At 39.3% G+C, this 26,358-nt stretch overlaps 2 protein-coding genes across 26 annotated transcripts in view; both read left to right on the forward strand.

Annotated features, from left to right (window-relative positions):
- The window catches only part of PHLDB2 (pleckstrin homology like domain family B member 2), a 217,835-nt gene extending 207,535 nt beyond the window's left edge, over positions 1 to 10,300 (forward strand). For all 25 annotated transcript variants that reach the window (XM_049105425.1, XM_049105427.1, XM_049105426.1 and 22 more), the window contains 5 exons: positions 680 to 770; positions 1,737 to 1,883; positions 3,739 to 3,958; positions 7,567 to 7,652; positions 8,466 to 10,300. In XM_049105425.1, coding sequence (XP_048961382.1) covers positions 680 to 770; positions 1,737 to 1,883; positions 3,739 to 3,958; positions 7,567 to 7,652; positions 8,466 to 8,606 — 685 coding nt within the window. In that variant the 3' untranslated portion in view covers positions 8,607 to 10,300. The remainder of the gene's footprint in view (positions 1 to 679; positions 771 to 1,736; positions 1,884 to 3,738; positions 3,959 to 7,566; positions 7,653 to 8,465) is intronic.
- Positions 10,301 to 12,637: 2,337 nt separating this feature from the next.
- ABHD10 (abhydrolase domain containing 10, depalmitoylase) lies at positions 12,638 to 25,665 on the forward strand. Its single transcript, XM_025477869.3, has 5 exons — positions 12,638 to 12,843; positions 16,843 to 17,026; positions 21,948 to 22,059; positions 22,383 to 22,520; positions 24,401 to 25,665. The coding sequence occupies exons 1-5, from the start codon at positions 12,705 to 12,707 to the stop codon at positions 24,743 to 24,745; spliced, it is 918 nt and encodes a 305-aa protein (XP_025333654.1). The 5' UTR covers positions 12,638 to 12,704; the 3' UTR covers positions 24,746 to 25,665.
- The last annotated feature ends 693 nt before the right edge of the window (positions 25,666 to 26,358 follow it).

Raw genomic sequence — 26,358 nt, forward strand, 5'->3', positions numbered from 1 at the left:
TAAGAAAAGGTTTTTTTTTTCTAATTGGCCTCATGATGTATGAAATAAAATATCCACATCTATGTATATTTTTAAATAATCTCTACACATAATGTGGGGCTCATGTCTATGACCCAGAGATGAAGAGTCACATGCTTTTCTAATTGCGCCAGCCAGGCTCTCCCTAAAATGTCCATGTGTTTAAAGACATAGCAAAAAAGCAGCTGAGGACACATATTTCCAAACCAAATAAAGTGACTTCAAACCATAGGTGTCATCTACATAGAACTTTGGTGATAGGCTTATTGGTCTGATATGTCTGAACGATTAAAGTAACAAGAAAGCCTCCCATGGTCCATGATTTTTAGACTCTGGAAAAAAGCATTTGGAGAACATGCTCTGTAAGATTTTGGGTTTCTTTATTTATGAGTAAAGCACTCTTCTTTGGTATTATTTTCCTTGCCTATATTTTGTGTCCTAAACTGAGGTAAATCAATGGCACCTACAATTTTCAGAGCTGAATTGACTTGCCTGTTCAGGTGAATGACTCTCCTAAGTAACATCCTTTAAAATGACATTGGATCGTATCATACCCCTCCCCAGGACTGGTGTGTGCACGTGCCTGTGCATGGACGCGTGTGTATTTCAAGAGACGTCAATCTCCAACAGTATTCTTAAAAGGCTTTTGTGTTCTCTTCAGTGCCAGCACTTCAAATATTGCCAGAATAGAAGAAATGGAGAGACTTTTGAAGCAGGCTCATGCAGAGAAGACCCGGCTGCTTGAATCCAGGGTAGGCATAATGTCTTTATGCCAGAGGTCGGTGAGAACGGTTCCAACTGCCCTGCACTTGACAGGAAATTATCCTTGGACCTTAAGAAGCAATATAATCTTGGAGTAGTCACTCAACCCTTTTGGCCTCATTTTTTTCATCTGAAAAGTAAAGGTGTTAGGATTTCTAAGCCTCCTTGCTGCACTATAGTTTTCTTGTGATTTAAAATACATATAGTGTCAACGTGGACCCAAAGCAGTGCTTATTATTGTATTTTCCCTTTGATGGCCACTTTGCCTCCCAGGGAACCAGGAGGAATGTCATGTCTATATGTACTCCCCCTTTCTTGCCAGCTTGTGTGCTGTTGTAATACTTAAAATCCCACATTATTGTGACTGTATCTCAAGCCCAAATCTGAACTTCCTTAGGAATCCCCCCAAATGCCTTTGCATCCTGCCTTAAAGGGCCCCTCCTTTCCTCTTCTGACTTCCTCGTGGGCTTCCTCTGCGACCTTTGGCCAGGAAGCCACAGAGCAACAAAGGAACCAGAAGGACCAGGACTGATGGCCTTCACTTAGAAGATGGTCCCTGCAAGGAGGGCTAACGCCCAGACTAGTGTTGGGTGACAATTTGTGACCCTTCTTATAAACAGGAGCGTGGTGATCATCTGTATGAAATGACTGAATACCACAAGCTGGATTTTCACTTTATATTCAGTTGTGAATACACATTATGTGTAGAGTTAACATTCAATTAAATGTTGCAGTTGCCTTTCTGATGTGGGATGATTTCGAAAACTATGTGAGAGGTGATTTTTTTTTCACCATCAAAATATTTATTAAAACCAAAGCAGGATGGAAGAGGTTATTTTAATCCAGCTGGTATATTGTTAGAGCCCGGGCTACAAAACCAACTGGAGAGAAATTTCTGTTCGTTGGAAGCATTCTAGTATAACCAGCCTTTCTTAAAATTTGTTCTGCAAATTTAGGAACGGGAAATGGAAGCCAAGAAACGAGCCCTGGAAGAAGAAAAACGACGCCGAGAACTTCTGGAAAAACGATTGCAGGAAGAAACTAGCCAGAGGCAGAAGTTAATTGAGAAGGAAGTAAAAATAAGGGAGAAACAGAGAGCACAGGTGGGTCAGTGGGTCCGGATGGGTTGGAATAGGCTGCCCCCTGGTGGTCATTCTGTAGAAGACGGCCGAGCTGTGTCCCGCTGCCTTTCCCTGTACCTTGGAACCACAAGAGGCAGATGGGGGTTCAGAGACAAAAAAAAATAAAATAAAATAAAATAAAAAATTGTGTCTTTATCTCAAAACTGATTGAGATCTACAGACCAAATGACACTTTTCTCTACTCCTGCATGGAACATTTTAATGGGAGAAGCATTTTTTCTGCTACCTGTTTTTTGCGGTATACTTCAAAGAAGCATGGTTTTCTAGCAGCTTTGAAAAAATGCAGCTGGACTTGCTACTGAAAACAAATAAAACCCTTTGGCTGAAGAAGAGAAAGGGTTCTATTAAGCCATTTTTGGAAGCAAACACGCCAGAACAAAATAATTTTACCAAACCAATTTCTTGGTAGTGTTCGTGGGCTTTTTGGTTTTGTTTTTGTTTTTCTAACCACTGTAGGTATTGTCACACGTGGCCCCTTTGCCACAGCTGTCCACACATGTTTGTGCAAGGTTACCGGACTCAAGCAAAACTCAGGCAACCCACCCACTTCCTTAAACTTCCTGACCTGCTTATCATAGAGTCTGAATTTCTGTCACTAAAGCTGCTTACGTAATATATGTTTGCTGAGGAACTAAAATATAATTTTTTGCAGTGCCATTTGACTTAGAGTTCAAACCCATATTGCCAAGGCTTACTAGACTTCATAAAAGGTGCCATTTCTCTTATTCTTTATAGCTGGCAGCAGTTTGATAGCACAGCAGTGAGAGTCTATTTTGAAGACTCTGTGCTTTGAGGTATCAGTAAGTGTGACATCTGTCTGAAGTCAAGTACCCCAGAATCAAAGGCAAGATATTGAAGGAAAAATACAAGGGAAAACTTGTTCATTTTATTTCATCATGTCAACCCTCTGCCAAATCGTGATTCACAGTGAAAATCATCCATGCCTGTTTGGCATTTTGAAGCTAAACCAAATAGCATAATTCTATTTTAATCCTAATTATAAGGTTTGCCTCCAAGTATATAATTAGGTCATTTTCCCCAGGCCAGAGGGGTAGGGTTATTTAACAGAATAAACTAAAAAACCATTTTAGAAATATGACCCATGGTGTTACATGCTTCATAGATTACATGAAACTTTCCTCCAGCCATAGTAAAATGTAAGATATCTATGTACACCTTGTCCATATGTGTTCATTGGACAGCTCATGGAGTATAGCTTTGATTCTGCTTCTTACCTTATTTTAGCTTCACTTTTCAAAGCGTACATTTCTGCCTTCAGTTTCTATGAGAGAGTATGTGTAAGCCGATGTGCACAGCTTTGGGATATCTTGCTCGGGGTGGGGGGGTGGTATGCTTACTAAATAATGTTTACCAATCAGGTCATGTCTGTTAGGTTGTATAGATGGAAGTCTGGGGAACTTCAGAGAGAAGGAATCGTCATCTGTAGGAGGCAGCCCAGGGAACTTCAGGCCTCGTATGATTCCCTGTTTCTAAGTGCTAAGTACCTAGTATAAACCTCAGGTTATTAACCTGAGCATCTTGCCATTTTCTCATCTGTCCATTTCAAGGAGTAGAATCTATTCACCTGACTTTATCCGCCCCTCACCCCCCCATCTCCCCCACTGTGTATCGTAGCATCCTTCTTAAAATACTATGCACTTTTTAAACTCCAAAGGATAATGTGTATCTTAAATTCTCATAATCACATGAACATTTTAATGCTTAGGCTTTTCAGTTCATGTCCACTCGTAAACATCTGTGACCTTCAATGACGCAAATAATTAGCTATATATGACATGGGTCTGTGCCTTTCCAGGCTCGACCTCTGACACGCTATCTGCCCGTCCGGAAGGAAGACTTTGATTTGCGAAGCCACGTAGAGACTGCTGGCCACAACATTGATACCTGTTATCATGTATCAATCACAGAGAAGACTTGCCGAGGATTCCTTATCAAAATGGGTGGAAAAATTAAAACGTGGAAAAAACGATGGTTTGTTTTTGATCGGAACAAGCGCACATTCTCTTATTATGCAGGTGAGTGATTTAAAAAAAAAAAAGAAGAAGAAGAAAACCCTAAATGATCTTTTCAAACCAGGAACTCTCTGTTAAAGAGCAAAGGTGATAAATGTCAGTATGAATGGGTTGATTGGTAAGTAATAGAGTTGATGACAATCTTAGCTTAGGTATATATTATTTTATATTCAGGTTATATAGTCCCCGTGATCTTCTCTAGAAATAATAAAAAAAAACTATGTTATTTAAAAACTATGAATTAGTCTATTCTAGTTCTGAAATAAGCTGAAGTCCAAATAAGTAGTAAATGGAATTTATCTTTTTAGACAAAAATATTGACTTTTAAACTGCAAGGCTAGGATAAAAGGTTGCCGTTTATTTATTTATGGTCCTCTGCCCTATTTAAGTCACACACAATTAGGCAGCCTTAGCTGACAGTCACTCAGCTAGAGTTTATAAACGAGAATGGTTCCTGAAGCAGAGAATAAAGCTCATCACTGAACAAGCGAACAAGTATTTATGAAGTGACTGAAATCTTTTTGGATTCTTTAAATGGTGGATTATGAGAAATATACCCTATTGAATCTAAAAATACAGGAATATGTATGTAACTGCTTATTAAGACTTATTAAGAAGCCTCCTGGGTCACATATGAAACATGACCATTGTCGGCACAGGTGTAGCTCTGTCCTCTTCAACAACCAAAGAAAAGTAGTACCACCCCAGAGCTGATGAAGAGACCCTTCTCTCTGGCGATGGTACCAACATTTATGTGCATTGTCAAAAATTGTTATATCACTGTAATCAATGAGAAATAACAGTCCAGTCACTTAATCTATAGTGTGAGGTCAGGATATGTTTATGAAGAGAAGGGGGAGTGACCAAGAAGCATGTGGAAGAAGGGAAACACTGGCTGTGGGACCCCAGAATTGGCGTGTGCAGGGGGTAGGGTGTGTACCTTTCAGTTAGGAGCTCTTTGGTGGGGCTCCAGTTAATGCAGTGGCTAGCGGCCTGAAGCGAACTGCCTAACCCTTAGGGCTGGCTTCCCTGCTTGCCTCTCTCGGGCTTTCTGAAAATCCAGAGATGTTCTCTTCAGTTGTACAACAGAAAAGATGCTAGTTTAATGAGAAATGCCAATTTAGTGTCTGCAAAAATCCATAGACAAAACTTTGCCTCTGTGATAATCTCCCCAACCTCTCACCCAGAATTGTCCAAAAATAAAATTCTCATTATTAACTTCAGACAGAACAGCTTCACTCTTCAATTCTCTGAGAGCCTCGTCTCTTGGTCAGTTACTCAATTCTCGCTCCTTCTGACCATGTCAATGCATTTTTCCAAATTCAAACTTCTTGGTGATTTGTTTTTGATTTTTTTTTTAAGAACCAAAACCTTTTTGGTATATGAATGATGACTCAGAACAGTCTTACATAAGAAAAGCAAAAATAATATTTCATTCAGCTTTTTAATATGTAGATCAAATATGTATACGACTGACCAGTGAGTCCTAGTTGGACAAACGCTGTTCATTTGGCTGTTTCCAGCCATCATTGGCTGGTCTGCTCCCCGCACTCCCACCCCCACTCTCCCCAGACATCACTAAGTGCGGGTCCACAGGAGGCCATACAGATTGCAGTTCAGGCTGGACTTGACCCCACAGGCGCCACGGCCCTTCCACTGGTGGTGGGGTAGAAAGGCACCGTGTTTGCAAAAGGAGCTGTAGTGGTGACAAGAGCCCAAAGTCTTGACAAGAGCCAATCGTGCCCTTGGCCTCCTGCATATATTAACTGGATAACCTTACAAGAATCTCTAAAGAAAACAGAGACACAGAAAACATATCTGTAAATTGATGGGATAATGCTATGGAAATTGAATGATAAATAGCTTTATCGTGTCGGTTCACAATAGCATTATTGATTCTCTTAGTTCACAATGTCCTTGTGAGGCCAGTATTTTTTTAGAGCTCTTGCCCATATAGGAAGTGCCCTCTAAACAAAAGTTTCATTCCCCAGTTTTCTGCCTCCTTGAAACACTGATACGATTTGCTTTTATCTTCAGATTTTGTTTTACATTTGTTTTCAGAAAATAAAGTGTTAACTGTATTCCCATTAATAGTTGCAGAATCCTTCAGAATTGAGAGATACACTGACCTCTTTCACAGAAATTGATTGGAACCCACTGAACGTGGCATTAATTAAAACAGTTTCCTGAGGAGGAGCAAAACAAACAAACACATGCAACTATGGCCCATGGTCAAACATGGGCAAGTAACTTAGAGAAATGCGGAGTTAAATGTCATTTAACAGCTTTTATTTTCCACTGAATTTATCGGGGCTGTGGTTTTTTAGACTAGCTTCTCATTGTTGAAAAAAAAAAGACATTCATGAGTAAAAATCTTAAAAATAGAACAAAAGTCTAATGAAAGTCTCTTTGGCATCATAAAAGTTGTAACCTTTTCCCATTGTCAAGTCTAAAAAATCTTTGCAGATTTACTCTATTCATTTATATATATTTTCAGTATATATATGAATTCTTTCTTCTTTAATTGGGGCCAAATTATTCACTTTCTTCCTTTTTTCACATAACAGTATTTCAAGATTTTTCTCTGATGAGTATATGCAGATCTAATCTTTTCAGTGGCTTTGTGAATTCCACTGTATGGCCAGTCTATAGTTGAATCAGTTCCCTGTTAAAATTCAATCAGATTTTTTGCAGCTTTCTGCTATAATGAACACAAATCCATTTGCATGAGTAGCTCATATACAATAACGTTTTAGGAATGGAATTGCTGAGTGAGAGGATTTTTTGCATTTTTAATTGGTTTGTTTTCCCAAACTGCCTTCCAAAAGCTTTCTGATTTGCCCTTCCACCAGCAGGATATGATAGTCTTTTTCTTTGCAGCCTCATCCGTGCCTTTAAAATTCTTTAGTACGCTCACATACATTTATGATCTTTGCGAAGTTTGACTTACAAAATATTTCAAGAAGGTATTAGATCACAGAGTGTTGCTGTTTAGTTAGTGGTTTCGTTGGTTGGTTGTTTTATTTTACTTTTGTTTGGTTTTTATGGCAAATTTGATGAAATCTTAGAAACGGTTTGGAAAAATGTTGCATTGAGAGGACCTTAAATTTTTGACATGAAACTCTACTGGGAACAGGAGAAAAAGCATGCTGGACAAGAAATTCATAGGAAAGAAATATCAGTAGATTATTTATTTTAAATTAGAAAAAACAATCCTTCTTACAAATTTCATTACAACAGTGCTACATATTAATGTTTCCATGACAACCACTGTTTTGGAGAATGTGGGGAGATAATTTGTATCAGTGTCAGTGGTGTTTTTAGACTTTGCAAGCTAACTTGAGTATTGGTAATTCTGAGTTGTCTTTTGACTGCAGATTCACTGGAGAACCTTGGGCAAAGTCAATTAGTCCCTGAGATTTGGGCTGATAATTACTTTCTTTTCTTGTTTTTTTCAGTATAGAAACTGGGCTAATGCCTTCACCTAAATTATCCAAATTAATCTTAGGTAATTTAAAAGCTAGATCAATATTTTAATAATTATAATGCAATTATAATGTTTTCAGTCCATCGGTGGTGATAAGGTATTTTAACACCATCTATTATTTCAGACAAGCATGAAGCTAAATTAAAAGGAGTAATATACTTCCAAGCTATTGAAGAAGTATATTATGATCACCTCAAGAACGCTAATAAGGTAAACACTGATTTTCAGATTTCTATCATTGAATGCATAATTAAGTTGGGAAAAAGATGTGTTTTGAACTCCAAGCAATTTAGATTGTTGTTCTGACATAACTGATTGATATAATCTTAATGGTTCTAGTAAACAAACGTAGAAGTAATTAATATAGCTGATCTTTTGTGGAAAAAAAAAAGTCATGGTGAAATGAGAAAATCTTCTTCTGGACATATTTGTTTTTTAAGATTTTATTTATTTATTTGAGAGAGAGAGCATGAGCAGGAGGCAGGGGAGGGCCAAAGGGAGAGGAAGCAGATTCCCTGCTGAGCAGGGAGCTGGATTTGGGGCTCAATCCCAGGACCTGATCATGACCTGAGCTGAAGGCAGACAGACACCCAACCAACTGAGCCAGCCAGGTGCCCCTAGAAGATCCTGTTAAGTGATTTTTTGTGAGATTCTAAAAGGAGATACTACTTGGTTATAAGGAAGAATCTTAGCAGGGCTAAGAAGGAGAGCTATTATTTATTGAGCTAGAGCTCAATATTGAGCTAGGTACCCAGCTAGAGCTTTCCCTACAAAGTAGCTAAGAGGATTGATCAGTGAGCTCTCTGTATGAGATTTCTGGTGCAGAAAGGCCAAAAAGATAGTCAGCCTTGAGAAAAGGAGTTGGAAGTGGGGTTATAGGTTCTACTAGAGCAAAAGTAACACCAATTTAGACTTCTACAAATTAGAACTTTTAAAGAGGAAGAGGCCCTCACATATATCTGTATTATTTAATGTAATTTCAGGACGTTAACTTCCCATTCTTTTTCCTTTTTTGGTTTTTAGAGTCCTAATCCATTACTCACCTTTAGTGTCAAGACCCATGACAGAATTTATTATATGGTTGCGCCATCGCCGGAAGCCATGCGGATCTGGATGGATGTTATAGTTACTGGGGCAGAAGGTTACACCCACTTCTTACTGTAGCGAACTGGTGCAACAGTCTACTTCAGGGCGACTGCAATAACCTCTTACAAGAATGAAGCCATATTCAATCCCAGATGAAAAGACCCAATAGACCCATCCCTTTAACCGTGTATACTCGGAACTCCTTTTATATTAACAGGAAGTCACTTATAAAAGAGAAAAAGGGGGTTTTAACTCAAAGCTTCATGATAAATAGCAAAAGGACCGAAGCACCTATGAGGAAAAAAAAAATACTATTTTGGTAAATAGCATCACTTATAGGAACATTTCTTACAAACTATTTTTTATCGATTGTTTACTTTGGTGAAATAAACTGAATGGTTTACAAAATGTATGTACTTGGAAATACGAAATTATTTTAGCACCCCAGTTATTGGCATTGACATTATTAGTTATCAACTGTTTCCTAAAAAGCAGTTTTCTGAAGGTTATTTTATAAATAGAAGCAAATAAGAGTTTGGAGGGGAATATATTTTAGGAGAAGTTTTGCCCTAATTATTAAGTACTGCACCTAAACCAAAGACTTGATATGACTTCTGTTTAATAGTGGTAGTTTCAGGTGATGAACCGCATTTAGTGTTACTCTACATTTTAAAATGGTACTTTGATGCCATCAGATGTCCAGGAAGTTGACTCTAAAGAGTTACCTCTGGTATAAGCTACTGTACGTATATAGCAAATCACTTTTTGTAAAAGAAGAAAAGACAAAAAGTTGTGTGTGTTAAACAGGAGCAGTCTTATTAGACAGACATTCTGTCACTTTGAGCAATTTAAAATAAAATACTTCATGTTTTGCTAAAGATTTCTCCATTCCCAGTGCTGAGAATAAAAGTACCCAGGGGCTGATTTCCTTTAGGTTGTCCGTTTCCTCTTTGCTGTGGAACACACCCATTAATTGCAGCCTCACGTAAGGTAACGATGAAATCAGAGCTCTGTTTTCACCAAAGAACAGACCAATTAAAATCCTTATTTACGGAGGTAGCGTAGTTCTATAAAAAAGAAAATGAACTTTGACTAATGTTCTCTGTAATGTACTATTTTATTATGTATTTCTTTACAATTGGGCTTTGTTGGGAGTTAAATCAATTTTTGTTGAATGAAATGACTTCAGGCAAGTCTCTTTTATAACAGTTTTTCAGTGCCATTTATCCTGGTTTGTCATGTTGTGTGTATTTGCAAATATGAACGTACTCTTTCCGAAAAGTTGGCAAATGAATAGAAGTAGAAAATAATGGCTTTGCTTACTAGTACGAGATGAAATGATGAGATTGGCAGCGTCCATAAAATCTTTGTCAGACTTGACGGGGTACAATTTTTAAAAATTTGCAGTGTGAGCTGTATACATGTTGCCAATAAATAGATTTTCCAACTGGATGACACATGATTTTACTTGAACAGTGGAGGACAAAGTCATGATTGCAAGAGACATTTTGATAATATGTTTTTTCAGAGATCACCCCTAAACCCTGTAATGATCTAAAAGAGTGAAATGCAATTGCTAAAATTTTGTTGGTTAATATAAAGATACGGCTTTTCTGTAATGTACTTTCTTCATAGGATTATAAAGATATTCTAATCAGCATTATATCTTGCATGATGTAGTAAACCTTTTAAAAATGTGTGTTAAAATATGTTGCGTATGGATTAAAACGTTGACCAGATTTCACATTTGAAAATAAACTCATCTCTCTTTAGGAGTATACCTATTGGTGACATGACAGGGGATGGATTAATCAGCAAAAGTCAATTGTGAATCTCCACAAAATGATGTTTGCTAATCATTATGATTTGTAGTTTTATAAACTGAAGTGATGATCTCTGGTCACATTCCTGTTGCTAACAAAGTGAGCTAACGCCTGACAAATGTGACATCTTCCTGTCTTTTTGCAAAGACGCAATTGTTACTGGGGATTTCAAGGACTGTGCTTGCTTCTCTGCCAGGGAAAAAATCATGCTGGTGTGAAGTAAAGGGCTTTACTTGATGGTCACCTCATTTGTCTTCCTGGACTAAGGCAGCAGATTTCAGAGAGAGACACTGGCCCTGAACAATATGGCCTATCACTCCTGTTAATGAAGGCAATACTGACAGTGGATATGAAACAAATTGGTTTACTTCAAACCCATCACTGTGGATAAAAGCATCTTGACTTGACACTGGCCACAATTTTTCCTGATTTGTTATATGAATAAGGGTGGACAGAGAAAACAATCCATGGATTTCCCTGCTTTTTTTGTACAGTGCTTTTCCCACTGTGGGGACAGATTAGATTATTTTCTTCATTTTGTTGTACATAAAATGCAAGACAATCAGCAAAAATAAAGGGACAGAATGAGGACAGGAATGATCGAGAAGACTTGCAGTTATCCAAAAACCACAGTGAGAAATATTTATTATTAAGATAAAAGGGATAGTGAAGTGACGTGCATGGTGTACCACTGTAGCGATTTAGTTCCTTTGGAGTCTACAATGGGTCTAATGGAGAACTGGCACAACAGCTCAACAACTTTTGGAATGTGTCCTGAAATCAAGCAGCCCTCCTTGCAATCTTATTTCTGGCACTACACCACTCAAGACAGATCTATTTAATTTTTAATTATCCAACATTTTTAGTATGTCCCAATAAGACAAGTTCTCAAGACTCCAAAGATAGGCTGGATTCACTATAAGCAAACTTTGCACTTACCTCCCGCTCCATTCATTGCTCCAAACTTTATGACAACATACTAACGTGACTTTCCTTAAGTATTATACCAGTCACAGTAATCTGAAGTAGAAATAAACGAGTTGATGAGTAGAAAAAAACCTGTTGGTGCCGACAGAGGCCCCCAGGACTAATTTGAAGGGTGCCAGAGCTAAAATTCAGAAACCCTTGTACAATTGATGCAACCATTTTTCTATTGACTATTTTTTTTTCTGCTGCTTCCTTCTAAAAATGATGCTGTAGCAGATATGCGTCCTCAGGACCTAGTATTATTTTCTACAGGACGGTCACAAACTGGGACCACTTGGTCAAGGACATTGAAAATGATATGTATTTTAAATTGTAATGGATTTGGTGAGATCCCTTGACAGAAGAATTTGGCAATTAACTTCCCCACCAACCCTACACGAGTGCCAGTTTCCCAGCATCCTCGCCATGAATCGCTTTTTTAAGTTTTTGCCAATCTGATGGGTGAGGAAAAAAAAAAGTTATTTTTTTTTAATTCACGTTTCAATTAGTGAAGTTGGACATCTCTACATACAAATTGCCTATTCACAGCCCTCGTCCAATGCTGTTGAAATCACAGACTTTTTTTCCCCTTATTTCTAGGAGCAAGTCATATAATGTTCTGTTATCTGCGCTGTAGAATTAGTTTTTCTAGACTCTCATTTGACTCGAGGGGACTTTTGCCATTCGAAAAGCTGAAATGCACATGCAGTTTTTTTGTTGTTTTTTGTTTTGTTGTTTTGTTTTAGGATTGGAGGGTTTCATCTCATGCTCAAGAAAGCCCTTCTATTCCCAAACTATATTCTCCCGAAGCGTATTTGAATCCCCTCAATTTTATTCTTCCTTTGAGGTCAATCATCCACTGGGATCTCTTTTCTTGCGCGTAACACGGGAGAAGGGAGAGAACAATCCAAAAATTCAGCAGTTCGGGCATCCGGAGAGCTGGCGCAAAAAACGAGGGGGACGGGGTTGGAAGGATTCGGGTCAGACCTCGGCAGCACTTCCGGGAAGGCTTGAAACCGTCCATCTCGGATCGCCGCCGCCTCGCATCCCGCGCTCCTCCCCGGCGTCCCCCGGAACGATGCCAGGGTTTCCTTGGAACGCGGCCTTACGGCTTCTCCGGCGCCTCCAGCCACGGAACGGCCGCCTGCCCACCGAGGTCGCCGCGCCCGGGCCACTCAGCGCGTCCCAGGCCATCACAGGCGAGCCGTCCCGCGGGCTGCCCGGGCGAGACGGGGGCGGGGGCGACGCCGCTCTGCGCCTGCGCGCTCTCGCGGGACCCTCCCCGCCCCTCCGGGTACCACTAGGGCAGTCCCGACTTCCGGCCGGCGGCGCATGCGCAGCCCGGGTCGCGGCGCTCGGCGGCCGTGCGGGTCGGCGAGGTGCGAAGATGGCGGGGCTGCGCTTGGCGGCTCTGGGCGCCCGGGTGCCTTGCAGGAGGTGGGGCGGAGCGGCGGTCTGCGGCTTCCGCCGGGGCCTCAGCGCCTGGCTCGCAAGGAAGCCCGAGGGGACTCCGCGGTGGCCCCCAGGTCAGTGTCCGGACGGCGGGAGAAAGCAGCACGCGCGCTCGCGGACGTGCCTGCCTCGCGCGGTCTGGGGCGCCCTGCTCGCAAACGCTCTCGCCGCCCGCCCGGCGGGGGCGGGAGGACGGCCCCGGGGGCCCCGCGGCGGGGCGCTGCGCGGCCCGGACGGTCGCTGGCGGGCGGTCCCCGCAGCCCCGAGCTGCGGCTGCTCTGCCGGCCTCCCCGGGGGAGCGAAGCCGCGCGTCTGCAGCGCAGCCGTTGCTCGTGTCTCCCGGAGCCCAAGGAGTGTAGGGGTCTTGACCCTGTTCGGATGCATCACGGGAGGGGGCCTACGGCGGGGACGTGGCGTCGTCGTTGCGAAGGCGTCGCCGTCGCCGTCGAGCCTCATCGGAGTTTGCCTTCCCCGGGCTCCGCGCTCAGCGCAGACCGCAGTCCTTACCCTTCGGAGGAAACTGGCGTCTGCACCAAAAACGACAGTGTTTTCCTTGTATTTCCATCTTGTGAGTCTGCTGTTTCCCCGTCCCGCTCCACCCGCAGTATACACGATCATTCTTTCTGAATCGTGTCTTTGAATTCTCTCCGCCTTTGTGATGTTTTACGTTTTTGACGTACAGGCTCTCAGGTGCGCTTGTGCTGGGAGTGGAACCTGTCAGTGCTTTATACCCTTGGTCTTGGTTGAAATTTTTAAATGTATATAATACAGTTTAACTTAGGGTTAATTGGGCAGCCCCCCGGGGGCTCAGCGGGTTCAGCGCCGCCCGGGATCGAGTCCCGCTTCGGGCTCCCTGAGTGGAGCCTGCTTCTCCCCCTGCCTGGGTCTCTGCCTCTCTTTCTCTGTGTCTCTCATGAATAAATAAAATCTTTAAAAAAAAAAATAACAGGCTGATGAAGTTACTCAGCTGTAAGCATGGACTTCAAGGAAAAAGAAGAATAACTTCAAGCCTGTTTGCTAACTGTAGAATTTTGAGAGTCTGACTCGTCCTTCATTTTGTCCTATCTCTGTCCCTTTCAGTCCAAGCTGGCATTATTTCTGCTGGTATAACATTCTCAAAAGACCTTATGGGGGGCAGCCCGGGTGGCTCAGCTGTTCAGCGCCACCTTCAGCCCAGGGGGTGACCCTGGAGACCCGGGGTCGACTCCCGTGTCAGGCTCCCTGCATGGAGCCTGCTTCTGCCTCTGCCTGTGTCTCTGCCTCTCTCTCTCTCTCTCTCTCTCTCACGAATAAATAAATAAAATATTAAAAAAAAAAACACTTACGCTTAATTGGATACAACCTAAAGGTTTGTTTATACCTAAGTTCCTCTAGTGAGGCATAGTGCGTCAGTTCATTAACTAGGTTGTGATAGCCTTTCATCTATTCAACACATCACCGAGCCTTAGTTTGAGCTAACCCTTGTTGTATACAGTAAGATCACTTATAATGTTAAGAAAACCCTGTCCACTTACAGCTCACCAAAATGAAGTCCGTTGTAATCGTCTGAGGGAGAAATTCCTGTTTTGGGAAGTAATATCCAGAAGAGGATAGGAGGGATTTTTTTTTTAAGGAAATGGGAAGATGACATTTTTGCAAATGCAGTCCACCAGCCAGCATAACTGGCCCCGACTAGCCCTGGTTGTTGCTAAAAGTTTTTTTGTTTTTTTGTTTTTTTTAGGTTTTGTTTATTTATTCATGACAGACACACAGAGAGAGAGAGAGAGAGAGGCAGACACAGGCAGAGGGAGAAGCAGGCTCCACACAGGGAGCCCGATGCGGGACTGGATACCAGGTCTCCGGGATCACACCCTGGCCTGAAGGCAAAGCTGCCCGTTGCTAAAAGTTTTAATTTGGCACATTTCATGATATACTGAAACTTTGAAACACATTATATGTAATAGAGGTACCTTAAGGCCTTTAATTCGTTTTTTTAAAAATCAGCTTCTCGGGCTGCCTGGCTGGATCAGTTGGTAGAGTGTAGGACTCTTGATCACAGATTCATGAGTTCAAGCCTCAAATCCAAAATGAAGAAAGCTTTTATCAGCCCCGTGAAGGGGGCCAAGATGTTTCCATCGGCCACAATAAAGTAGAGGAAGGTTTCATTTAGTAGAAGAGATTCTGTTGGTCTAGAACAATATTGTTAGGAAATACACAAACCTAATTGTTACTTACTTATTTATTTATTTACTTACTTACTTACTTATTCATTTATTTATTTATTTAATTTATTGAGAGAGAACACGAATGTGTGTGCACACAGGGAGGGGTGGGAGAGAGAATCCCAAGCAGGTTCCACGATCATCATGGAGCCGGATGCTGGGCTCCATCTCACACCAAGATCGTGACCTGGGCTGAAATCAAGAGTTGGACACTTAAACAGCTGAGCACCCAGGCCCCCCACAAACCTAATTTCTTTGGAAGGAGGAGGTGAGATTATAAATAACTCAATTTTTTAAAATGTCTTTTCACCTTTTTTTAAGAACAAGTACAGATTCTGTGGTAGGGAAGAAATTTCAAAAACAACAAAACGAAGTAACCTTATATAAGGTTTGTCAGTTGTACTATTGTACTTAAACTGTGTGAAGATCTGTGTACCATCCACAGCAAGCCAGACCAACACATAAAACACATAAGTGATTGCAGAGCCCCATGAGAAATCTTTTTCCAAAATATCGTACTATTATAAGTTATTTGAGGTTACTTGTAAAGAAACTGCTCTTTAAACCCACCTCACCTGAAAAATAATCATGATTGGTTATTAGCCATGGCCCATGATTTTGTGGGTGGCATGAGAGCCACCCATGATAAAGGTGAAAGTGGCACACCAGCACCCCCATCTTTGGAACAAGATCTCAAGGCAGACCAAACTTGTTTCTCCTCCAACCTGCCAAAAAGTAGAGGATGTGAAACTCATCAAACACTGAAAAATTTTTTTTTTAAAAAACCTCACAAGGACAGCCCTGGTGGCTCAGCGGTTTAGCATCACCTTCAGCCCAGGGCCTGATCCAGAAGTCCCGGGATTGAGTCCCACGTCGGCTCCCTGCATGGAGCCTGCATCTCTGCCTGTCTCTCTCTGTGTCTCTCATGGATAAATAAATAAAAAGTTTTTGGGACGCCTGGGTGGCTCAGTGGTTGAGTGCCTGCCTTTGGCTCAGGGTGTGGTCCTGGAGTCCCAGGATCGAGTCCCACGTCGGGCTCCCTGCATTAGAGCCTGCTTCTCCCTCTACCTGTGTCTCTGCCTCTCTCTCTGTCTCTCAAGAATAAATAAGTGAAATATTTTTTAAATAAATAAATAAATAATAAATAATAACTTTTAAAAAATAAATAAAAATAAAAACCCTCACAATAGAAGACTAAAACTAGTGTAGATAAATCTGAACATTGATTGATACTGTTTAGGACAGATGATACAACAGCAATAGGAAAACATTTTTTATAAGTTTCTAGCTTTCATTGCCTTGGAATTTCCTCCTCATTGTGTATTTTGGAAGAATCAGGAATCAAGTGCCTTGCTCAAAGGCACTGATTTTGATGAGTTCAGAAAATACCATGCATAAGCTTGTGATTTTAGTACTTCGAGTCTTTTTGTTTTTCCTCTTAAATGGAAGTAGTTTTGACATCAGTTTGACAAGTTAAAATTGAAAATATGCAATTGACCCTTGAACAATATGGGTTTGACGGCAAGGGTCCACTTATACATTGTTTTTTTTTTTTCCCCAAAAAATAGAGTACACTACTGTAAATATATTTTCTATATGATTTTCTTAACATTTCCTTTTCTCTAGCCTACTTTGTTGTAAGAATACAATATAAACACAAAATATATGTTAATCCACCGTTATCTGTACGGCCTCCAATCAATAGTAGGCTATTAGTAGTTCAGTTTTGGGAGAGTCAGAAGTTAACAGATGGATTTTTGACTACACAGGGGTCAGCACCCCAACCCTCGTGTTGTTCAAGGATCAATTGTATATGGTTTTCCAAAAACAGTATTTGTGAACTATAGTTTATGTTTTGTGTACTGTGTTTAGCTTGCAGACAAAAGTCATCAGTCTCTTTCCTTAGTCGACCAGAGCTTCCAAACTTGGCTTATAAGAAGCTAAAAGGCAAAAGTCCAGGAGTTATCTTCATCCCTGGCTATCTTTCTAATATGAATGGTACAAAAGCATTGGCGATTGAAGAATTTTGCAAATCTCTAGGTCACGCCTGTATAAGGTAGGAACAACACATTTCAGAGAAAATACTGCTACCATTTAGCATGGCAATGGAGAATTATTTCTGCTCTAACCAATAAAAGCAAATGGCCAGTGTTTTTATGGATTAACTTCTGTTAATGGCCTGTAAACTTTCACCTTGTGATTTAGGGTTATCGTGAATGCAACCTTTAAAAGATCTTTTTTGATGGTCCACTCTGCCAATACTGACAGGAAAGGAAATTAGTGGTAACTAAACCCTTTACAAATGATAATATAACATGACAGCAAGCTACTGATAATAGTTGGCTTTCTTGTAATGCCTTGTAATTATATTGTGATTTTCCATTGGAGAGTTAAAGCCTTTTATTTGGCCTTTATAACTCTATTTTTTAAATATGTATTTAAAGATAGTATATGTATTTAAGAACATTGTATATTTTTCATGTCTCTTACCTAAGATCCTTTAAGTTCCCATTTCACATCGTCTTCATATTGAGCCCATTCTTTCCCTTGGTGTTAAGTGCAGTCTGTAACTCCTCAATTTATTTCTCTGGCTAGTATTTTCATTGGTGTTCCCTGTCCGTATACATAAATAAATGAAAGTATTCTAAAATTAGCATTGTATAATTCATGTTTCCACTGAGTTTTCTCTTTCCCCTCACTCTAGTAGTCTGAAGATGTGGAAGCCTAAATAAGAGGGGGATATGAGTTGCTTAACCAAAATTTGATTTCACAGTTTCTAATATTTAATACTGTTAATTATTTTAGTAAAGTAATGTGCTTATTACACTGTTGTTATTAGGTTTGTTTACCTGTAACAATCATTTTATATAGTGCCTAATTTGCCAGAAGAGATAGTATGGTTTAGTAGAAAGAACACTGGCCTGGAATTCAGGAAATACGGGTATTAGCATCAATTCTAGCAATCACTATGACAAGATGAGTTGGCTGATAAACATTGGACTTCTATTCTTATCATAAAAAAGGGAGAAGTTGAGCTAAAGATAATTTCTGAATCCATTCTAGCACTAATAGCCTAAAAATCTGTTCATCTTAACTGTTAGTAGTTTCACTAACATTCACTTAATGGCTCTGGAAAATACATCTTTCAGAAATAAAATAATAAATTAAAAAAAACTTAGATTTTATTCAATACATTAGCAGAGAGTATGTTAGTTATATGGATTTAGTGTTAACTCCTTTCATCGTTAACTGAATGGTTTCATTTTCATGCTCAGAACTTTAAAAAATCTGTTCTGACTTACCTGTTATTCTGAAGACTATCTTTTCTAAGTAGACTTTCTAACACTATTACTGGGTGCTATAAAAAACACCGTGAATTCTAAAACATGGCCGCTGTTCTTAAAAATCAGGTTGGGGAAGCACATGATAAAATACATGTGAGAAATTAGGCAAAAATACTCATCAGAATATGACTGTGTTAAAATAACAGTATACTTAATTGCACAAGGTGAGAGAAAACTGGGGATTGAAGTGATGAAAAACACTTTATAAAGGCACATTGAAGGATAGTTCAGATTTGGGTAAGAACGAGTTGTACAGGAAGGGGGACCACCTGGACCAAAATGTGAAAAATATCAGAAAAATTGCCATCATTCAAAAGAATTTGAATCAAGAAATTGCTACTTTACTGGTTCTTGGATTGAAACTGAGACTCTAAATACTATAACCAGTTCCCATCTTCCTATAAGACATGACATGGGTGGGTTTTCTGCATTTTGGATACATATGAAATACATTTGTTAAAGATAAACATGATTGAATTATAATGTGTACAGACCATTAAATGGTACTGTGTTAAAACAGAGCCTAAGTATATCTTTATAAATCTTTTTAAAAGTATAGCCCTTCACTACAAAGTTTTAATTTGACCACGTTCTTTTTTATTTTCTTTTATCAAACTTTGCTGCAATCACATTAATTACTATTGATTGTCTTTTAGCTTGTTCTAGATTTTATCTTTGATACTCCAGTTTCCTAGTTTACTTTGTTGTGCTTTTGGCTGTAAGGTTTTGGACCTTGAATGAGGAAATGGTTAGTTTTGTATATTATATAAGGAATGGTACATACAGCTCTAAGAAAATGGTTTCTTGTTGTCCTGTCTCCATGCCTAACATAAGATTGAGCCAGAACTCAGGAATGTAACACATGGCATTAGGGCTGTTATTCTCTCATAATTATTTGTCATAGAATATTTAATTCTAGATATGGGAATATGTCCTAGAGTTGAGGCTACTAGAATAGAGTTGTGTTGCTGTGTTTTAAAGTCTTACACAGCTTAATATGTTTGAAATATCTTTGTCCTTTGATTAGGGTTCAACCAGAGTCACTGTTTTTTTTACTTAAACCTTTTATTATAAGTATTTTTATTTCCATCTTGCGGGGGCGGGGGGTGCTCTACATGTATTCTACAAGCATCATATATTTGGAAGGCAGCTGTAAAAGATGCAGCAAATAGAGATGCCCGATTGCCCACCAGGGGAGGGTAAAGGAGGATTGGCTGGTGCCTTCCTTCTCCTGGGTCTGTCTGCTGTGTCCCCGGGATTGAAGAGAAGTAATAACTGTGATCAGCACTTTTAGCAGTGGCTTTGTTCCACAGTTATCCACAGGTCCCAAATTCTTTCACTTTATATCTAAAAATTTTTATTTCTTCTTCCTCCATAACTTATAAATCCCTAAGAAAATGTTATATGCTATATATCACATATGTGTTCTTACATGTACACTAAAAACACTAAGATTTATTAGTTTTCACTAGATTTTAAGAGAAAAACCTGAAAGCTTCATATTTGGATACAGTGATTCTACTTTTATCCTCCACTTTTATTTACTTAGTATATGATGTGATACTTAGTGTATGAGGTTTACATGCCTTAATCTTTGGTCTCCATGAAGATGGCAGAGACAAAACTAAGAATTGTGTTTCCTCGTCCCCCACCCCCAAAGTTCTGACAGTCTCACAGGAATGATGAGGCACATTACACACGCACACTGTCTTACAGAGCAGGTTATAAACAATTCATGGTGACTGATAAAAATGAATTCTATATAAGTTGCATTAGATAGACCTTTTTTTCTTCAGCTTGTCTGGAAAGTTTTTCCAGCAGAGAGAAAGGGTCATTTGGACTAAGCTCTGAGAGTATATGATCTGTGAAGGTGAAAGGAAGAAGGTGTTCCAGGTAAAGGGAATAGTATGAGGCATGAAACAGGACAGAAGGCAAGAGCCAGTTGATTAACAGCAGATTGATCTGTTTGGCCAAGGTAGCAGTTGCCTCTGATGAAATGATAAAAGGTTGATCCAAGATGACCAGAAGATAATGGTCTATAAAAACAGGCTGGCACGTTGAATGTTTATGTTGTATGTCACAGAGAATCACTGAAGTTAATGCCATGTCAGTATAATGTTGCAGAAGAAACCTGATAGGTATACAGTGGATCCATTTGGAGAGAGACTAGCCGTAGAGACATGGAAGGCTGCTGTGATAGGCCAGGCTTACCATGACAGAGACCTTCAGTGTGATTGCAGAGACAGAGATGAGGAGGAGAAATGAGAGTGAGGGAGGATGGTACAGGGCACACAGCATTCAGTATCCTGGAAAAAACTAATCCTCATAAAACGATCTGCTTAAAATTTGCTAACTACGTAATAAGAAAAGCATTGAGTGAGTACATACAAAAGAAAGTGATGGTAGTAAGCAGGGCATGTATGTCAAAGAATGTGCCTCAAAGGCAGTGTCTTGTTTTAAAGGATGATCAGGAGCTGGAGTGGTGAAGGAAGGCTTGCCGGGCAGTGGAATAGCATGCAAAGGCTCAGCATTACGAAAGGGCTTCCCCAGGGGTTGGAATAGTTAGGTAGGACGGGGGTTTAAGGTAATCTGCAGGCATGGTATGATGATACTTCGTGATCTGTTAAATTGAGGCCTGGAAAGAGAGGTGAAATGCCCGGATCACACAGACTTGGAACCTGGAGAACTAGAAAGTTCGAAGGAGAAGCAAACTAAGGGGATGAGCTGGTGTTCATGAGTTTGATTTGCCTCTTTCCCTGTCATTAATTTAGTAAATACTCAGCATTCACCACATGCAAAGTACTGGTCTAGGCCCCAGGAAAGGAGTGCTGAACAAAGCAGTCTGGGCCCCCTGGTGCTTCCATTCGAGCGTGGGAGACAGACCACACCAACAGTCAGATTTCTTATAGGTCAAGCAGCAACATACGCCATGAAGAAAATAAAGTTGGGTAAGGAATTTGAGGATGATGAGAGAAGCAGTTTGGGATTGGGTGGTCACAGAAGGCATCGCTGGGAATGAAACGTTGGAGCTGAAGGCCTGAACGAAGTGAGGGAGCAAGCAAAGTGACTATCTGGAGGTGTCCAGTGTTACATGTAGAAAGTGCAGCTGATGTCAAACTCCTGAGGCAAAACCATGGGTGGTGTAGTCCACGAACTTCAAGAAGGCAAGTGAAGATGCAGTTGCAGAGAAGGAACAGGAAGAAATGAGATCAGAGAGGTAGTCAGAGGCCACGTTATGGTAAGGACTAGATATTTTATTTAAAGATTATAGAAAGCTTTTGGAGGGTTTGTGCAAGACATGGTTTTTGGTTTAAAAGGATCACTGACTGCTGCATGGGGAAGAGATACAACGATAGGAAAGGGAGGCAGGAAGACTCCGGAGGAGACTGTCTGTCACACTAGTCCAGTCAGAGGAGAGTGGCCGCTGGTGGCAGAGGGAGGTGAGAGTGGATGGAAGTGATATTTGAAGGTTTTACCACTAGGATCTGCTAAAATATATATTGACCTCAGTATTTTATTTTAATATATTTTAAGCATTGTAATTATAACAAATGTGCTATGTTTCTTAAAAATCAGAGAAGCAAATGTATAGATAAATATCTAGACATAGACCTATGTTTTCCCTTTTTGTAGGTTTGATTTGTCAGGAGTTGGAAATTCGGATGGTAATTTACAAGAATGCACAGTGGGAAAGTGGAGAAAAGATGTTCTTTCTATAATTGATGATGTAGCTGAAGGACCTCAGGTAATTGTTTTTGTTAAATCTGACTATTGACCAGCCTCATGCTTTTTGAGCTGTTTCTTTAGCTATGAAAATTTAATAGTTCAAGTGTTTTACCATCAGTTTTGGTATTTGATTTAAAATAGTTCTATCATTTTCACTGTCTCATAAAATGTAAGTAGCCTTTTACTTTTCACTGTAATCATGGTTTTAATTCTACTTTATGCCAAATATTAAAAGTCAGAGAGCTAACGGATATAAAAGAAAAAAAGTACATACATAAGCTTTTTAGTCTGCTTACAGAAAAGAAAAACTCCTCTTTAAAACTTTATACATTTTTACTTTAGATACTAGTTGGAACTAGCCTCGGTGGATGGCTTATGTTTCATGCTGCGATCGCAAGGCCACAAAAGGTTGTTGCACTTATTGGTGTAGCGACAGCTGTAGATGGCCTAGTGACACAGTTCAATCAGCTTCCTGTTGAGGTAAGTCACAAGTAGCCTCAGTGTATAAATCCTGTCATTCTCCTGCTCCCTCTGTCTTTGAATATTTGTTCATGTGTCATTGTCCTTTGACTTCCTATGCTCGCTCATCTTTTGCCTTAGCTGCACTTTTGTACATAATCTCCTTGCCTTCTTTAAATAATTGGCCTCTGTTCAAGATTTCTTTTTTTCACAGCCCCTTCAAATCATTCTGCCAAATATTTGAGCCCTGTTGATGAGATCACACTTTAAATTTCTTTTTTTAAGCAACATTTTATTAATCACATTTATCTACTTGTATCATACATCTTGATCTCTTTTTGTACCTCTTATTTTTATTTTGTGGCATATGGGAAGCAGTACCTATTCTTATGATCATGTTAGACTTGGCTCATCGATGTTGAAAAAAAAAATTTTTTTAAGCCTGAAAGCAGCCTCAGAGCCTCTCAGTGAAGCGCTCCAAGTACACACCATCAGTCGATCAGAATTAGCACACAGGAGATGAAATTAGCCATTCCTGCTTAAACACTTAGTTGGCATTTTTTTCTACTACTAATTCTCACTTTAGAAAAAAAAAAAGTGCTTTTCATTATTAGCATCCTCTTCAGCACATCATGGTCAAAATGAGGTTTCTGAAATAAATGAAAGTAATTTATTTGTTAGTAGTGGACATATGTTTAATACTGGAAGGAAGTCAGCCAGAATATTAATGGTGGTTATATCCATGAGGTGGGATTATGTGCGATTACTTTTTTTATAATTTCTGTATTTCCTGTGTTTTCTATAACAAGCATATGACTTTAATTAGAAACATTGTTTAAGATAAATGATCTAAAAAATAAGACAAATTATAATCTAAAATGTTAAAATTCTTCAAGAATCAAAAGATACCCTGTGTTTTATCTTAAGAGAATAAACGTATTAATGATATCCTTGCTCAGTTTTCAGGAAGTATTTGGAAGACTTCATTGTCATCCAAAACAACACATTTTTTTCTCATTCCCTAGGAATCTGAAAGGCAAAACAGTACTTTTTTTTGTTTTAATGTTTAGCCTGAAATTATATGTTTGATTGTCCAGAGTAATTGCCATCTTATTTTTCATTTTTAGTTCTAGGCTTTCTTTGATTCTGATTCTTTCTTTCTTTTCTCCCCTTATTCCATCCCTATTTTAATGACTTCACATATAGAAGATATATATTTTAATTTTTTTTTAAAGATTTTATTTATTTATTCATGAGAGACATGCAGAGAGAGAGAGAGGTAGAGACACAGGCAGAGGGAGAAGCAGGCTCCGTGCAGGGAGCCCGACATGGGACTCAATCCAGGGTCTCCAGGATTACACCCCGGGCTGCAGGCGGCGCCAAACTGCTGCACCACCAGGGCTGCCCTATAGACAGTTTTAGTTTTGTGATTTTGAAATCTAAACAATTGTTATTCCTAAGAATTTAGTTTTGTGTAATGAGAATGATACCTGAACTGATTCCAAGAAATAATTTTTCCCCCCTTCATTTTCCCTTTCAGTTGGGGTGAAGCAACACCTGAATTAAGATGTTACCTGATAAAGCTTAATCTAAGTATGAAACCAAGCCACAGCAGTTGTTCCCTGTCAACTTTAAATGTGAAATTTAACTTCTCTAGATTCTTCTACCCTCTTTTGCAAAAAAAAAAAATGCAATAATAGTCATTAACAGGATCTTATGAGACACTGTGTAAAGTCCCTGTCACAGTACCTTGCATCTACTGTTTAGTTGTTGATTACTATCATTGTTACATTTTTATCTCTTTTCCTCCTCCTCTAGGACTGCTTTCCTTGGACTGTTTAAGACTATTGCATGTGTTAGTGTTGCATAAAAACTTTTATTTTCCTCATTTTTCTTAACAGGTAAAAAAAGAAATAGAGATGAAAGGCATGTGGGACATGCCATCAAAGTACAGTGAAGAAGGAATTTATCACATTCAGTACAGTTTCATTAAAGAAGCGGAACACCACTGCTTGTTACATAGCCCGATCCCCGTGAACTGCCCTGTACGATTGCTCCATGGCATGAAAGATGATGTCATACCTTGGCATACGTCCATACAAGTTGCTGACCGAGTAGTCAGCACAGATGTAGATGTCATCCTCCGAAAACATAGTGATCACCGAATGAAGGAAAAAGCGGACATTCAACTTCTTGTTTATACTATTGATGACTTAATTGATAAGCTTTCAACTATAGTTAACTAGATCATATTTTTAGTTGGTATGTAAACTAATGGATCTAAGAGATTAGAGGAGGGATAACAGGTGAAAGGCCCTGATATTTAGGTTTTATCCTCTTTGTTTATATTTTGTAAATATCACACGAATACTTATTTAATGAAGTATGATACAAATTGTAAAGAAAATAGAAGTTGCTGTTTGAAAATTTTTCTCCTTCCTTCAATCCTTGATATTTTTTAATTGAAGTATAGTTGACACACAATGTTAGAATTTCAGGTGTACAACATAGTGATTTCGACAACTCTATGTATTATCCTATGCCCACCACAAGTGTAGCTACCATCTGTCACCATATGGTGCTATTACAACACCATTGACTCTGTTCCCTCTGTACCTTTCATCCCTATGATTTATTCCATGACTGGAGCCCGTATCTCCCCTTCACCTGTTTTTGCCCATCCTCCCACCCGCTTCCCTGTGACAATCACCAATTTGTTCTCTGTATTAATGGGTCTCTTTCTGATTTGTTTTGCTCTTTAGGTTCCACATATAAGTGAAATCATAACATATTTGTCTTTCTGTGACTTAACTTCACTTAATCAAATACCCTCTAGGTCTATACATGTTGCATGTTGTTTTTTTTTAATAAAATATTTCCTGCTTTTTTATTCAAGACATGTTCACTTGCTAAATGCTTATGTTAACTGGGATAGCTCTTAATTGTGTTCTCAGAATTGTTAAGAAAGTTTGATTTTTTTTTTTTTTGGTCTTTTGTCTGATGTCAGTTCTGTACAGAGATTTGTAAAATTGCTCCTGATTTTAAAATGCAGTTCAAAAAAAAATGCAGTTCACAAAATATAGGACAATGTTTATTGAAATAAACCTGAAATGATCAGAAAAATGTCTGAAGCATAATAAAGTTCAAAAAGTGAAGATATACTTTATATATTATGTTCTGCGTATTATGTTTGAACTTAAGGTTATCTGTTTTTAAATGTTCAAAACTTTACAATGGTATAAAGAAAATATATCATTTCTAAATTTTGGCTTATATGCCATTTAAATGGGGGGATTTGATCTTGATGTAGTACTCTAAAGAGGCAACTTATCTTTCTATATAATTGCCTGCCTGCAGAAACATTCCTTTACTATTATGTGCCTTTAAGAACAAAGAGCCAAGTGACTGCCGTCTAAGTCAGAGGGCTTCCTGAAGTGCAGAGATAGTAAGAAAATATGAAGTGCAATTAGTACAAAGGTGTTTTTCAATAACTAAAATGGGCTTACACAGTAGTGAGCCTTGATATCAATGAGGTGGTGTCTTTTAGCTTTTAAATTTGGCTGGACTTTATTTAGCCCGCTTAAGTTGTGTCTGTCAAAGTAAAATAAATTGATAACATGACCTATAGAAAGAATATTTTTGGGATAAAATTCCCATGCCAGAGAACGCTAAAATAGCAAGCCCGACTGCGTAGACTCAGCGAGACCAGCTTACAAGGTGAGCCCTTGGCTGGCGTCTGGGAACTTGACTTTTAGGAGGTTTCCACCATCCCTGGAACTGGTAAAAGTGGCTCACTAAACTGTCTATACTGTATGAACGGTATGGTTTGTGCTCAACACCTTTCTGGGAGTCTGGAATT

This window comes from Canis lupus, chromosome 33 (assembly GCF_003254725.2).
Source record: "Canis lupus dingo isolate Sandy chromosome 33, ASM325472v2, whole genome shotgun sequence".
Lineage (NCBI taxonomy): Eukaryota > Metazoa > Chordata > Mammalia > Carnivora > Canidae > Canis > Canis lupus.

Excerpts from the sequence above, each read along its gene's own strand:
- ABHD10 (XM_025477869.3), top strand. The coding sequence starts at position 12,705 with ATGGCGGGGCTGCGCTTGGCGGCTCTGGGCGCCCGGGTGCCTTGCAGG. Across the intron at positions 17,027-21,947 it reads CTAGGTCACGCCTGTATAAG|GTTTGATTTGTCAGGAGTTG; the intron begins GTAGGAACAACA and ends CCCTTTTTGTAG. Across the intron at positions 22,521-24,400 it reads TCAATCAGCTTCCTGTTGAG|GTAAAAAAAGAAATAGAGAT; the intron begins GTAAGTCACAAG and ends TTTTCTTAACAG.